Source organism: Cydia fagiglandana, chromosome Z, assembly GCF_963556715.1.
Source record: "Cydia fagiglandana chromosome Z, ilCydFagi1.1, whole genome shotgun sequence".
NCBI lineage: Eukaryota > Metazoa > Arthropoda > Insecta > Lepidoptera > Tortricidae > Cydia > Cydia fagiglandana.
Window position 1 is genome coordinate 30,079,191 of NC_085959.1, and position 16,288 is coordinate 30,095,478.

General features: G+C 38.4%; 1 protein-coding gene across 1 annotated transcript; it reads left to right on the plus strand.

Moving 5' to 3' along the window:
* The first annotated feature begins 364 nt into the window (after positions 1–364).
* On the plus strand, positions 365–13,920 carry LOC134679084 (isocitrate dehydrogenase [NADP] cytoplasmic-like). The gene is made up of 10 exons (XM_063537930.1): positions 365–509; positions 658–821; positions 1,235–1,350; positions 5,991–6,135; positions 8,698–8,897; positions 10,162–10,296; positions 10,371–10,474; positions 11,156–11,306; positions 12,008–12,241; positions 12,875–13,920. Exons 2-10 carry the CDS (start codon positions 752–754, stop codon positions 13,025–13,027), a joined length of 1,308 nt encoding a protein of 435 aa, XP_063394000.1. The 5' UTR covers positions 365–509; positions 658–751; the 3' UTR covers positions 13,028–13,920.
* The last annotated feature ends 2,368 nt before the right edge of the window (positions 13,921–16,288 follow it).

A 16,288-nucleotide genomic window follows, 5' to 3' on the forward strand; every position in this document is an offset into this window, starting at 1 on the left:
ATGCTTGTTTGCCACCGATGTGCTATAAAAAAATGTAAGAGTACCCTGCCAGTTGCCACAGATTTTTTGAAATTGCTGCGTTTTTCAGGTTTATCTTTCATAAGCCAGCCTTTGGTTTGACAAAGGTAGCTTGTCACTAGAGGATAGACAGAAAGAATCAAACCGTCTTTTTCTTACGATAGTATCATTACTTACACCAAAAAAAGGGATGAACATAGTTTCTTATTCTACCGCGATTGACAAAATGGTTTGCCAGACTATTATATTTAGATAACTATTGGGTCTACACCACGCTCTAAACTCATCTGTCAGTTTTTGACACATGTCAAATACACTATCGATATTAACAGCATTTGCGCATCACTAACAATCAGCAACTCAACTTTAGACTTTAATTTTATCTGGTTCGGTTGTACCAATTAAATAAACGACGAGCACGCATTGCTGTTCATTCATTCTTCACTTAGTGCCATTTCTAATCGGCGGCGGTAATACGTCAGTAAAAAAATGTAAGATATTATTTATACTCAATAATTATATTAAAAACAGCGGGTTAATGTCCTAACGCCCGACTCCTGCAAATTTAAAGTTGTTGAACAGTTATTCACATTGGCCGTCGCCAAGGGACAATCCGGTTTATCGTTTTATTTTTTCCAGTTGGGTCGTTCGTCCTGCCGAGACGTGCACGAGTTATTAATTCGTACCGGCTCACGCCACATACTGCCTGCACCCGTTTTAGAGGACAAAAGAAATGGCCAGTAACAACAGCAAACGATTATTTAAATTCGTGTCGGAACACATTACACATTCCTCCAGAAATTGTAAGTGTTAATTATAATTTTTACAGTATTTTGGGCGCTTAAGAAAAAACCTTAGAGATTGCATTTGAAGAATTTAGATAATTATGTCCCTTGTGTCATCCACAAATACTAAGCTACCGCCGATTAAATGAATTTATTATGCCAGATGGCAGAAATTAAGATTTTAAATATTACTTGTTATTATATCCTTTATTTAACTTGGGTCTTAGGTTAGGGTTTTACAATGTGAGTATAAAAGTAAGTACACTATATAAACACTTACAAAACATTACAAAATATATATAAACACATTATAAAAAACCTAACCTTCATAGAAAAAAAATTACATGATTTGCAATACATTATTGGCTGCAATATGTTCAAATAGGCACCACACACACACACACACTTACAAAGTTACCATTTCTTTTAAGATGGAACTGCTAAACGGGTGGTGGCAGCCAAACCTGTTGTGGAGATGGATGGAGATGAGATGACCAGAATTATTTGGGCTATGATCAAAGAAAAGCTTATATTTCCCTATGTGAAGGTATGTAAATATTCAATTAAATTACCCTTTATACTTTCAGAAGTTTTTTATCGTGCATACAAAAATAAAACTAACAATTACCACATGGAATTGCATATTACTAACATCAGCTTACATTGATTCAATATTATAATGTTGTGTCAAATAAGTACATATAATAAGTATTATGTATTATTTCTGTTTTAACACATTCACTATAGTGAGTTAAACCCCTCATCTCATAGGTAAGGTCAGTATGGGGAGGACATATAAAATGTATTGCAGGGAAGATTCATAACTTAAAAGTGACACAAGAATTGTTAATTAGGAGTTAAGCAACAGTTACAGTCACAGTGAAAGTGTTAATTCACATCCAAATTATTGGATCTTTTTCATATGTAATGTAATGTATAAAATTATACAATTTATGACATATTACATTGACACTACCGCTATGGTGACTAGCTTAACTCCCAATTAACCATACTTGTATGGGTGAAATCAATATCACACATATAATGGCATTACATAGATTCTGCATTAATTATTCAGTGTTAAATCTATGCTTTTAAATATTGTATAATGTATGTATGTATTTCCACAATATTTAAATAACACTAAATAAATGTTGTGTATCTTCAATGTCAAGATTTTTTAAGTAATCTACTTAAACAGTGTGAAATACGAGCCACGCAGCCAAATACTGATATGAACTTTAGACTAAACAAACACAAGATATTTGGAAAGACAGTAATCTGACTTAAAATTCTTATAAATATGATGGCATTGCTTTATCCAGTGCATTCTAGCCCCATATACCTATTGTCTATTTATCACGGGCGATGAAAGACAAGCAGGTTCAACTGGATGGTGTCATTTAGCTATCTCTGCATAACAAGCTCGATGCAAATACGTCTAATGACGCTCAAGTACTTGCGATTACAAGTTATCTAATGTATGTGACTTGCTTATCGCATTTTACTGGGGCAATGTTACATTATCTGGCCCAATTAGGTATATGTATTTATACATACCTATTCTCCCTTCTGTTAATAGGTATACTTCAATCATTACATACAATATGGCCACATGGCCACATAAGGATTAAAAGGATACTTTATTTATTTCTTTTTTATGAAAAGATCAGTCAAGAAAAGAAAGTGTAAGTCCAGTAAAAACCTTAAATCAATGATTTATGAATAGTAATCGTTAAACAAACCAATAATGATTAGTATGTTAACTAAAATCGGTTTAATAAATTTTACGATACGGTTAACAATGAACACATGAAACAAATATACTTACCTACATAATTGTGTGTTTTTAGCTTTAAGATATCTTAATACCTTAAACTAGCAGTCGGCAACCTTTTAGCAACCAAGGGCCATATAGCCATATTAAGGAAGTTTGTCAATATTAATATTACTATATGTTACATACAAAATAGCCAGGGAAGCTCGCGGGCCGCAAGTGAGAAGTTTGCGGGCCGCATGGGGGCCGCGGGCCGCTGGTTGCCGACCGCTGCGGCTTAAACCTTAAACAAACAATTCTTTTTTTTATGTATATTTATATATTTCGGGGATCTCGGAAACGGCACATAAGATTTTTGCTATATTTTGCTATATGTATTTGGGAGTTTTCGGGGGCGAAAAATCGATTTTATATGTTTTCCGAGCAAAGCTAGCGAGATATTATTTTATATTAATATCAAATAATTTTAAGGTATTCATCTATGAGCCAATAGTTGCCTCAAAATAATCATTTTCATTTCATGAAGCGAATGCGACGATGAAGCTTGATACCTGGTTAAGGCCATGGATAGTTTTCATCATTCCCCGCCGACAAAGTCGCGGGCACAAGCTAGTTTTACAATAAGTAGTACCTACACAGACTGCTAAAATGATAACCCCTCCGTAGGTGGGTAAAAAAACCGAATAAGTGCGAGTCGGACTCGCCCACCTAGGGTTCCGTACTTTTTAGTATTTGTTGTTTTAGCAACAGAAATATATCATCTGTGAACTCAACTGTCTAGCTACTCTTATTACGGTTCATGAGATACAGCCTGGTGGTGACGGACAGTTGAATCTTAGTAATAGGGTCCCGTTTTTACCCTTTGGGTACGGAACCCTAAAAAATATCTGTACGCCTTTAATCTTAATCTGGTCATTCTCATCGGTCGTATCTTTTATCTTTATTTTAAAGTATGTTCTATTAAATAACCTTTAAAGTAACCTCTGATTCCCAGTCAGATTATCTGCAACAAAGTGGCATAAAAATAGGTATCAGTATTATTAAATCGTTTTCCATCTCAGGTCGAAAGCAGTATATTAATGTATCTACCATACGAAATAAATGCCTGCACATTACGGGCTGCTAAACAAAATACCTACCTACTTTACGACAACTTATTTAAGGAATGTTGATAATATCTACCTGCATCTGACCCTTAATTTTTTCTCTGTTGTGGATTATTTCATTAGAATTGCCTGTTGTACAAATATGGAAACCTGCCTTACCTAAACCAACGAAAAGTAACAATTAAGCATCATACATTATGGCGATAACGTTAGTTTTTACTTAGAGTTATTTTTTTTTTCAACTTGCACTATTGTTACCTACCTAAATACACCTATTCTCTGGGTATCTATTGTACATTCTACCGAAACAAGTTTAAAATAAGTATATAAAATACGTCAATTATCTACATAATACATATATAGGTACTTAGTTACGTGCTAACTTATTTGAAAAGGATATCACTTTTAGCTTTCATTTCATGGCCGCATTGTTGACATTCATTCACTAACATTCGACAATCTGGCCCCGAACTTGGCACCTTTTCAGATAAGTACCACTACTTTTGGTGGCAAATGTGAACTGGATCAAATTTTAATTTAGTGTTGCCCCAATTTCACATCGGTGACAGGTGCGGCGAATTGTAAAATCACTGTTGCTGACGTCACAGGCATCCATGGGCTACGATTACCACTTACCATCAGGCGGGCCGTATTCCTGTTTGCCACCATCATTGTATTATTAAAAAAAAAACTTTATTATATCGGAAAAAACAGATATTTCTCCTGCGAAGTTTCTGACAATTGTCAAAGATTTAGAAGAATTGTAGGTAATTCTTGACAGGTAATGAGTTATATGTCGGAATTTCGTGACAATTGTAGTGTTTCTTGTGACAATTGTCATAAACTTAGAAAGAGAAATATCTGTTTTTTTCCGATATCATAAAGTTTTTTTTAATAATACAATGATGGTGGCAAACAGGAATACGGCCCGCCCGATGGTAAGCGGTAACCGTAGCCCATGGATGCCTGTGACGTCAGCAACAGTGATTTTACAATTCGTCGCACCTGTCACGTTGGTGAAACAGGGGCCAGATAGGACAGAAAAACAGTTAAGTACTTTTTCATTTACAATTATAAAGATACTAGAAAAGAGCCTAAAATCCCACGCCCCTGTTTCACCAACGTGACAGGTGCGACGAATTGTAAAATCACTGTTGCTGACGTCACAGGCATCCATGGGCTACGGTTACCGCTTACCATCGGGCGGGCCGTATTCCTGTTTGCCACCATCATTGTATTATTAAAAAAAACTTTATGATATCGGAAAAAAACAGATATTTCTCTTGCTAAGTTTATGACAATTGTCACAAGAAACACTACAATTGTCACGAAATTCCGACATATAACTCATTACCTGTCAAGAATTACCTACAATTCTTCTAAATCTTTGACAATTGTCAGAAACTTCGCAGGAGAAATATCTGTTTTTTTCCGATATAATAAAGTTTTTTTTTAAATAATACAATGATGGTGGCAAACAGGAATACGGCCCGCCCGATGGTAAGTGGTAATCGTAGCCCATGGATGCCTGTGACGTCAGCAACAGTGATTTTACAATTCGCCGCACCTGTCACCGATGTGAAATTGGGGCCTGTTACGATTTCACGGCTACTTATCCTATTATTATGGAATTTGGCATCTTAAAAGCGCATCTAGGCATTTATAAATATACGTAATAAATATTATTTATTATACGTAAAGGAAGGCATATAAGATATTAATAATACATATAAGTACCTAAATTTCGGTTCCGTTTCATGAACAATTCTAATATGTACTAGTGGAAATCTGTTTAACCAAGGCAGTTCAAAAAATTCTTCCGCTTATAATAACTACCCGCTTCCATATTCGGCAATTGTAATATAACTATACCCTATTCGTACGAGTAATATACTTACCAGCGCTACAAGTGCAAAGCGGCACATTAGTCTCAGTACAGCCCCCTACTATACTCTGTCCTCCTTATTCATAAACGTTTACTATAGTATAAAGTTGACAAGCCTGTAATAATCGTTTGTTTTTTCCGACGTATCGGTATGATGGAAAGGGACAAACGATTATTATCGGCTTGTCTACTTTAGTAAACGTTTACGAACAAGGGGGTGTATCTTTAGGTATTACACGATCAAAATAATGTAGGTTAAAGTCGGGTCATTCAGTGACTGATCTAGGCGGTTTTGTAATTGGTCGGTTAAACAATAAATGTTATAACTACCCGAAAAATTACATATTACTTTTATTTAAATACCTAAAGATACAGAGTGAATCCGTGGCATAGTATAATCTCCAAATGTTGTTTGTCAGCTGGACTGCCTGTACTACGACCTGGGGCTGCCGCACCGCGACGCCACCGACGACCAGGTGACCGTGGACGCCGCCCACGCCATCCTCAAGCACAACGTCGGGATCAAGTGCGCCACCATCACCCCTGATGAACAGAGAGTTGAAGGTACATAGGCACTGCCACATATAGGTATCAGACAACCAACACATGGTTTTTATAGATAGATTCAAACCAAATATTTATTACAACAATCATAAGTAATACATAGGCAAAGGAAAGACATATGTAGGCAGGGTAGAAAAGGGGTTTCAGTCGATGTATGGAAGGGCGGCACCGTCGTCGAACCCAAGCCACCTGGCGGTGGACTTAAACCGGTGGCGTGTGCCTCGGATGCACATGCTAGTGGCGCGTATAACGGCGATACTGATCCTGCATCTCAGCCAGCCCAGTATGGTGCTTAGAGAACGGTTCCACCGTTGAGATATGGTTTCTGGTATCAGTGGCGGAGCGTCCATAGAACTCGCATCGGTTTGTCTAATTTTTAGACAGATGGGCCTTTTCCTTTATACTCATGAAGAAAAAGAAGGGCATGTTATCTCCGACTTGCTTACGAATATTTTTTAGCACGCCGCCACTGATAGGTATAAACAAAGATTACGAGTCTGTGATCTACAGATCATTTCAATACATTTGTTTTTCTAAATAAGTACATATAATAAATCGAAATTGTATATGTGCTAGCCGTGTAGGTCTGAATTACGAGTAGATCGCGATACGAACTAGTCTGAAAGTGGGTACCTATCTAGTGAAAACATCATGTACAGGTGCAGCTCTAAAAAATACTCCAACTAAAATACTAAGTAGGGACATAAACTTCTATCTCATCATCATTTCAGCCTATATACGTCCCACTGCTGAGCACAGGCCTCCTCTCATGCGCGAGAGGGCTTGGGCTATAGTCCCCACGCTAGCCCAATGCGGATTGGGGACTTCACATACACCTTTGAATTTCTTCGCAGATGTATGCAGGTTTCCTCACGATGTTTTCCTTCACCGAAAACCTATTCTAACTTCTATCTAAATTAAATTATTTAGCACTGACCCAAATCTCATTATCTTATAATTTTGATGTATCACAACTCCGAATAAAATAAATAAACATCCCTGACAAATCCGTATACACTGCATATTGTGTACAACTTGTTATATCTCTAGTCAAGAAGCAGCCTAGAGTTAGACCAAGCTAAGTTGACAGCGATTTTGGCACCCCAGACCAGACTTGATTTTGGCACCCCAGACCAGACTTGATTTTTACTTTGAAAATAACACTAGCCCAGTCTGGGTCACACTGCGCTTAATAGCCCACTGGGTTTTAATAAATCGCTGCCAATTTACCTTGGTCTAACTCTAATAACATGTTAGTTGAAGAAAAAAATACTTGTGTAAATACCTACGGCAGGTTCCTTCTCTAACGAACCCAATGTCAGGTCAACATATCTGCTGTGTGCAATGCATTGTGGAGAATTAGAAGCGATGAAACGCAACCGTAGCAAAAATACAAACATCCGTAGGCTCTCGTGCAGTATTGTTTGTAATCTTTGATAAGAGCGCGAGTCCAAACATACATACTATTTGACATCAATGTCACAATACCAGGTTGACATGTATCAGAAGGGCATTTGATAGGTAGACAGCGCCGATACGGATATATAGTGCGTCAAGCAAATCTTGTCAGTAGCAATGTAAAGCAAACTAAAGTAGGGCAACACTCAAAGAGTAGTATTGCGCTAAGAAAAGCAGCAATGTACAATTTACATCGAACCAAAACTTTTTTTTCCGCTAAGCGCGCCCTATTACGTACGTCAATTCAAATTGTCACTCGCGGATTTCTCTATTGAAAATGTTTGAAATTGTTATTAATAGGTATAGATGGACAATTTAAAAGCGGTGTGTGATGTTGATAAAAATATTAACTAATTTGAAGATTTCAAAATAAAATTAAAAGTGGATTATGCCGTTAAACAAGAATATATGAATAAAAACATTGTTTCAGCAGGTAGATGTCCTACTGGATTTCAATATTTTATTAGATTTCTCAGTTGGCACTGTAGGCATTGTAGGCACCTTAGCTTTGATTAACCATAATCTTATTTAATATATTGGTATTTAACAGCAGAAATATCTCTTGAAATAGAATCGATTTAGAATGTAAACAAAGATGAAGGCTGTCATTCGCGGTCCACATTCCACAGATAAAACACAGATGACACGCGATTTTCGAATTATTCGAACACAGTGTTGCTAACCCGCGATTTTTCAAATTTGCCGCCGTTTGCTACTGACAAGATTTGCTTGACCCAGTATATTAACTATGATCAAAGAGTAAAGTAAGTATATAGGTAGCGACTATGATGGTTGTTCTTGCCCAAGTTCTTGCCTACGTGACAGCCTGATAAAACGGAGTCTGTCACTTTCTATCCCACGGTGTAAAAGATGAAGATGGATAAATAAAGCAATCCATAATACGCCGGCAGTGCCGATCAAAGAATATAATACTCACTATAATGGTAGGTACAGAAAATATACAAGAAGGAGATACACGACAAATTGGCCCGCGATTGGTCGCGGCCTCATCCTATTTGGCCCTGCCGACTTCGACCCAATATTTAGTTACAGGGCAGTCAAGACTCTCCGACAATACTTTGAGGATACTTTATAATATCGCAGAGTTCAAGCTTAAGAAGATGTGGCTGAGCCCGAACGGCACGATCCGTAACATCCTGGGCGGCACGGTGTTCCGCGAGCCCATCCTGTGCGCCAGCATCCCGCGCCTGGTGCCCGGCTGGACCAAGCCCATCGTCATCGGGCGCCACGCGCACGGCGACCAGTACAAGGCCCAGGACTTTGTGGTGCCCAAACCTGGAAAGGTAGGTAGTAGAAGATGTGGCTGAGTCCGAAGGGCACGACCCGCAACATCCTGGGCGGCACGGTGTTCCACGAGCCCATCCTGTGCGCCAGCATCCCGCGCCTGGTGCCCGGCTGGACCAAGCCCATCGTCATCGGGCGCCACGCGCACGGCGACCAGTACAAGGCCCAGGACTTTGTGGTGCCCAAACCTGGAAAGGTAGGTAGTAGAAGATGTGGCTGAGTCCGAAGGGCACGACCCGCAACATCCTGGGCGGCACGGTGTTCCGCGAGCCCATCCTGTGCGCCAGCATCCCGCGCCTGGTGCCCGGCTGGACCAAGCCCATCGTCATCGGGCGCCACGCGCACGGCGACCAGTACAAGGCCCAGGACTTTGTGGTGCCCAAACCTGGAAAGGTAGGTAGTAGAAGATGTGGCTGAGTCCGAAGGGCACGACCCGCAACATCCTGGGCGGCACGGTGTTCCACGAGCCCATCCTGTGCGCCAGCATCCCGCGCCTGGTGCCCGGCTGGACCAAGCCCATCGTCATCGGGCGCCACGCGCACGGCGACCAGTACAAGGCCCAGGACTTTGTGGTGCCCAAACCTGGAAAGGTAGGTAGTAGTACAATACAAACAGCAACACTCTTAACTGTCCATCGGTGGACCTTATTTCAAAAGGCATAAGGTCCACCGATGGACAGTTCATTGTGAGCGATGTACTGACTGGCTTTGTACCATTTCTACACAATACGATATTTAAAGTGACTTCGGTAGATTTTCATACACCATTAGTGAAAAAAATAAATTAGTCTCAAATTGCGGGTTGTTAAAATCCATTTTTATTTTTACAGGAAAGTAACAGAACATATTTTAATAAGTTGAGACCTTTCGCATGGTAATTTAATATAGTAGATTGTGTTGTATCACAAGGGAGCAAAAAGACATTTATGGCGAGGGCGTACATTGAATCCTAAACGACGCAAAGGGCCCCTGGACCCCTGGTCTATTGACCCCTGGGCGTAATGAGGGATTTGCCCAATGTGGAACTAATTTTGCTATCATGTGACACATACATACTGTCTTTCACATCACTTATGACGAAATTATTATGTTCCAAAGCTAAGAAATTTGTATGTACTGATCCCCCTACTAGCAGGGGAGAAGAGTGCCACTTTGATTTTCTGTAAAGGGTGTAGAACCAGTTAATAAGATTTTATTTTAGCTCGTGTTCGCCTTTTGTCCTGTTATAAATGAAACTGAGATGTTTGTTTGATATCTGTTGTAGGTGGAATTGGTGTACACTACGGCCGACGGCACGGTAGACAGGCGCCTGCTGTTCGACTTCAAGGTGCCCGGGGTCGCGCTCGGCATGTACAACACCGACGAATCCATTCGCGCGTTCGCACATTCCAGCTTTCAGGTGAACTAGGGGTGTCATTCACATTCAAAACTATATTTGTAGTAGTATTATTTTTACAAGCCTTGTTTGTTTAGGTGGCGCTACAAAAGAAATGGCCGCTGTATTTGTCTACTAAGAACACAATTCTCAAGCGATATGACGGTCGTTTTAAGGACATTTTCGAAGAGGTCTACCAGAGGTATTTATGTTTCTGCTTCGTTTCGGCTATAAATATAGTACCTATAATATTAACCATTGAGCTTTCAGCCCCTTTTAATAATAAGTTTATGGCAAAAAAATTATTTTTGGTACAAGCTTTTATCGCTGACTGTACTTTTCTTTCCACAAGCTCACCGAGACAATTCTAAAAACCCCAAACACAATTAGGTTTCGTTGTTTTATCACAGAGTTCCTATGGCCACCTCTGGTCTCCATCATCAGATCAGCTAGATGATACCATAATATTGCATTGTCACCCGATTTACGTATGTATGCAAAATTTCAGCTCAATCGGAAACCGGGAATTGGACCAAATTTAACTTGCAAGATTTTATTACAGACAACGGTCAGGTGGAACTAAATAAAACCTTGTAAAAACAATACATTTTACATTGTATTTAGTTTTTTATTTGTATGAATATTGGGAGATCATTAATATACCTACCTTTACAGAAAAACAAAACTTGTATTTTTTGTTCTCGAAAGTTACGGATAAATAGAGCCTAATTTCGGGATACGACTTACAACATCCAGAACACAAAATACATAGGTTTAATCCTGTACGCAAATTATTTCTTCCATTTAATTTTAGGAAACAAGAAAGACAAGTTAGAATCTAAATCTGTATGAGTGTGCGTTAAATCTGTGTGTTGATTGTTAGCGACTATAAGAAGCAGTTCGAAGAGGCCAAGATCTGGTACGAGCACCGGCTGATCGACGACATGGTGGCGCAGGTCGTCAAGAGCAGCGGCGGCTTTGTGTGGGCCTGCAAGAACTACGACGGCGACGTGCAGTCCGACATCGTCGCACAGGTCTCACTACTACCTACCTATCTCGACTACCCTGCCCACCCATCTTACTCCCTCTACCTGCTCGTCTTAGTCCGGGCCGCGAGACAGAAAGGACACTTTATTAAAGTCACTACAGTTCGTCTTATTAGCAATAGAAACAGACTACGCGATATTGACGTATCTTTCAAAAACGCTTTTCAGAAATCGGCAACTATTACTTATGAAAGCAAAAGAATGTAAATAATCGTATTTGATAGATATTTGCTGTGATTTATTTTTCAAAAGTGTTTTTCAATAAAATACACGTCAAGATTGTTTACCTTTTTTCTAATGCTAAATAACGAGCTATACTTAGTTTCAGTTGCGTTGTAAATATGTTCGGAACGATGACTAATGCATACCTAATAGATATTGCATACCTAGGGTTAGTTCAATATCTAGAGTCGCACCAATAAAAGTCTGCAGCGGATTTGATAGCTCACGCAGTGTAAGTGTTTTTTTATACGTCATAATTTCATAGAAGTTTGACGTTTAAAATGACACTTGCACTGCGTGGGCTATCAAAATCGCTGCAGACTTTTGACGGTCTGACTAGATCAACATTTCAAGTACACAGGTACTTGAAATGTAGATGGATATTGAACTAACAATCAACAAGTACACAGTTACTTGAAATGTTGATAGATATTGAACTAACTCTGTTAATTGGATGTTTACCCCAGGGCTACGGATCCCTGGGCATGATGACGTCAGTGTTGATGTGCCCCGACGGCAAGACGGTGGAGTCGGAGGCGGCGCACGGCACGGTGACGCGCCACTACCGCATGCACCAGCAGGGCAAGCCCACCTCCACCAACCCCGTGGCCTCCATCTACGCGTGGACCCGAGGGCTCATCCACCGCGCCAAGCTCGACAACACGCCCGATTTGGCCAAATTCGCGCTCTCTCTGGAAGAGGTAATCCTTCAGAAGGCTATAGGTTTCTTTGCTGGCGTGTACACCTGGATGGATGGAAATGGGCTTTTGTGCGCACGCCGAATTCGTCATTTGTTCATTTATTTGTTAGAGTTAGATAAAGAAAAGTCTGCATTGAAATAGATGGCATACGCAGTGCAACTGTTATTTATACGTCATAATTTCATAGAAGTTTGATGTTTAAAATAACACTTGCACTGCATGTGCTATCAAAAGCGTTGCAGACTTTTCTTGGTCTAACTCTAAACATACATAAATTACATAATATATGCATTAAAGATTATGTACAAATCGCTTAGAGTCAGACTGAGAAAAGTCTGCAGCGATTTTGATAGCCCACGCAGTGCGAGTGTCGAGTTTAAACGTTAAACTTCTATGAAATTATGACGTGTAAATAACACTTGCACTGCGTGGACTATCAAAATCACTGCAAACTTTTCTTGGTGTAACTCTAACTACATACTAGTTGTCAAATAAAAAAAAACAATAAACTGATGCAATAATAAAGCGACATCGTTGTTCAAATATGAGGCAGTAATGCATGCAGTTTGGGTTAAGGCACCTATGTATTTTAGTAAAAGTTAGCATTTATTAAATATATATTTAAACCAACAGGCTTGCGTGGAGTGCATCGACAGTGGCAAGATGACTAAGGACCTGGTGATTTGTATCCACGGCATGGACAACACCAAGGAGGGTATGTTCTTGCACACTGAAGACTTCCTGCTAGCTATCGCCGACCAGCTGGAGCGCAAGCTTTCTAAGTAAACGAGCACCTCGTTTCCATTCTCGAGGAAACTTACAATCATTATCTATTTCAAGGGCCAGAAATAGGCTTACTACGCCTTTCTGTACATGTTTGTTAAGGAGTTGGAAGACTTTTTGCGAAGCCAAAGCGTACGCAGCTTATTCTACTTAGAAATGAGACTGATTGTATTTCCAGGGGTTTTTAACAGTCCAGTTTATATATTTTTAGTTACTAGGTACTTATATTTATGAAAGTGCTACAATTTTTTCTAAATGCATTGCTACTTTTGATAACAATGAGATTTTATTAGGTTTATTCGATATTTTAGAAATTAAGTATATCCAGTGATTTAATGTAGCTGCATAGCAGTAAACATTAGTAAGCATGTCCAATGGCAACATTGTTATGTACGTGTATATTACTCGTAATTCGTATGTGAATGTTTGATCTTGAGCTCAAAACGTAGTTAATGTCTACCTTACGGAATAATTGATAAGGTCCTAAAAGGAAAGTGTGCCACAAAGTACCACAGACGCTGGACAAAAAATTGGATAGAAATAAAATCATTTAAGATCAAAAGTAGCCAAGTCAGTATTAAAATAAATCTTTATAATTTTCGATAATAAACTCGCAAAGTGCCTTATTAGTTTAAAAATAAAAAATATTATGTTTACTTGTACAAATCTTTGCATGTAGCAACTTATGTATTAGATATGAACCATATTTAAAGTATCAGCGCCTGCAAACGGCATAAAATATATGTGTGACCGCATTCTAAAAATGGTTTATTTCTACGCTGATGAGTTTTTATACTTACAAGGATAATTCAAGCAGACTACTTAAAATAATTTTATTAGTAATTCTTTTTGTTGTATCTCCAATCATGAATTAATTAAATATACATATATTTCTATTACTGCCCGCTTGTTTCAGTAAGTACCTATCCTAACCTTGTTTAATTATAATTTGTAAGTATTAACTAAATATAACACAAAATACCTACTCGTAATTCAACAATGCTAGTAAATTTTAACCTAGGTATAGAAAGTACCTAAAAATAATCCGGAAGAAAATACAATCTGACCCTCGTGCACCCCGCTCTTGGTATTATTATTATTGGATAGAAAAAAACCCAAGAATAACACTGTTCATCCAATGATATGTTACTTAAGATAGATAAAAAGCTTAATAGGGTATTTCGCCACCCTAAACTAAAAATGAATTCTATTCATCTATAAACATAATTATAGATGGTCAAGCAAATCGATCGTGTCAGTAGAAAAAGGGGCGAAATTTAAATTTTCTATGAGACGATATCCCTTCGCGCCTACATTTTTCAAATTTGCCGCCTTTTTCTACTGACAAGATCTGCTTGACCAACTATAATTTAAGTATAAGGTTTCAATAACTGGCCACCTTAAACTAAAATGAATTCTGTTTATAGGTGAATAGAATTCATTTTTAGTTTAGGATGGGCAGTTACTGACGAATTACCCTATAGCACAGAGTAAGTAATATTATTTTGGTACTATAACTGGGTCAAGCAAATCTTGTCAGTAGCAAACGGCGGCAAATTTGAAAAATCGCGGGTTAGCAACACTGTGTTCGAATAATTCGAAAATCGCGTGTCATCTGTGTTTTATCTGTGGAATGTGGATCGCGAATGACAGCCATCATCTTTGTTTACATTCTGAATCGATTCTATTTCAAGAGATATTTCTGCTGTGTCACCATTAAATACCAATATATTAAATAAAATTGAGCTTAATCAAAGCTAAGGTGCCTACAATGCCTACAGTTCCAACTGATAAATCTAATAAAATATTAAAATCCAATAGGACATCTATCTGCTGAAGCAATGATTTTATTCATTACATTCTTGTTTAACGGCATATTCCACTTCTAATTTTATTTTGAGATCTTCAAATTCACCACACACCGCTTTTAAATTGTCCGTCCATACCATTTAATAACAATTTCAAACATTTTCAATAGAGAATCCACGAGTGACAATTTGAATTGACGTACGTAACAGGGCGCGCTCAGCGGAAAAAAAAGTTTTGGTTCGATGTACATTGTACATTGCTGCTTTTCTTAGCGCAATACTACTCTTTGAGTGTTGCCCTACTTTAGTTTGCTTTACATTGCTACTGACAAGATTTGCTTGACGCACTATATTATACCTATAGAGTCTGTTCGGAAAGAGAAGAGTCGTGAAATATATCCAAGCCCCATCCCATACATTTCACGACTCTTCTCTTTCCGCACTATTTAACAGAAGATACGGCAGCAAAGAATATAATACTCACTACGGCAGTATTGCCCTAAAGCGGGCATAAAGTAGCTAACACACTATCGCACCGCACCAAGGTCATTGTGGGACGCACCCATAAGTAAAAGGGAGAAAGCGATATCTCTTTCTCCCTCTTACTTATGGGTGCGTCCCACAATGACCTTGGTGCGGTGCGGTAGTGTGTTAGCTACTTTACATTATACAATTTGCAGAGCGCTAATTAAGTGTTGCTCGGCGAGATAAAAAAGAGCTTGTTCATTACACTACACTAGCTAGCGACGCTAGTTAGTGTCTTATTTTCATTTCAGCAGTGATCATCGTTCGAATCGAACGTCGGGTTCCGGGGAAGGTCGCGTTTCAGTCGAATTCTTTGTAAAGCCTAACAAGTTCCTTTTTAGCCCTCGCCACGTTGCGGATTTTCGATGGAACTAATTTATTTTAATGGCAATTATTTTGTTTGACATCCGACATTGAAAGTCATTGAATGTCACCGATGTAAACAAATCGAAAATGATTGTAAATATTTCAGGATAATAATAGATTTTGCAATCAAAATGCCCAAAAAAATTCACACCGATGCTAAACAAATAATTTTAAATACATTAAAATACTTGCGACAGAAAAAGGATACGGGATTCAGTAGCATTCCATTAAACAATGTTGTGAAATTATTTGTTGACATGACGGGTACTGATTTTCATAGTGAGTTTGTAATAAACTGGTTAGTTTTGTACTAAATATGAATATTAATTATTAAATTATTATTTTTCTCATTTAAGGCGTCTTTAGTGCTATAATCAAAAATATTTATTATAAGAATGAGCCATTACCACCACGAGTGACTGAATCTGGTAAATATATATACGGAGGTCGAATATTTAGAATCAAATTATGGCGGATAGGTAAATTATTCATACTTAATTATCAACTAAACATGCTCTTTCGATTGGGTTTCGATTGGGAAACATACTTCTACAACTCACATGTA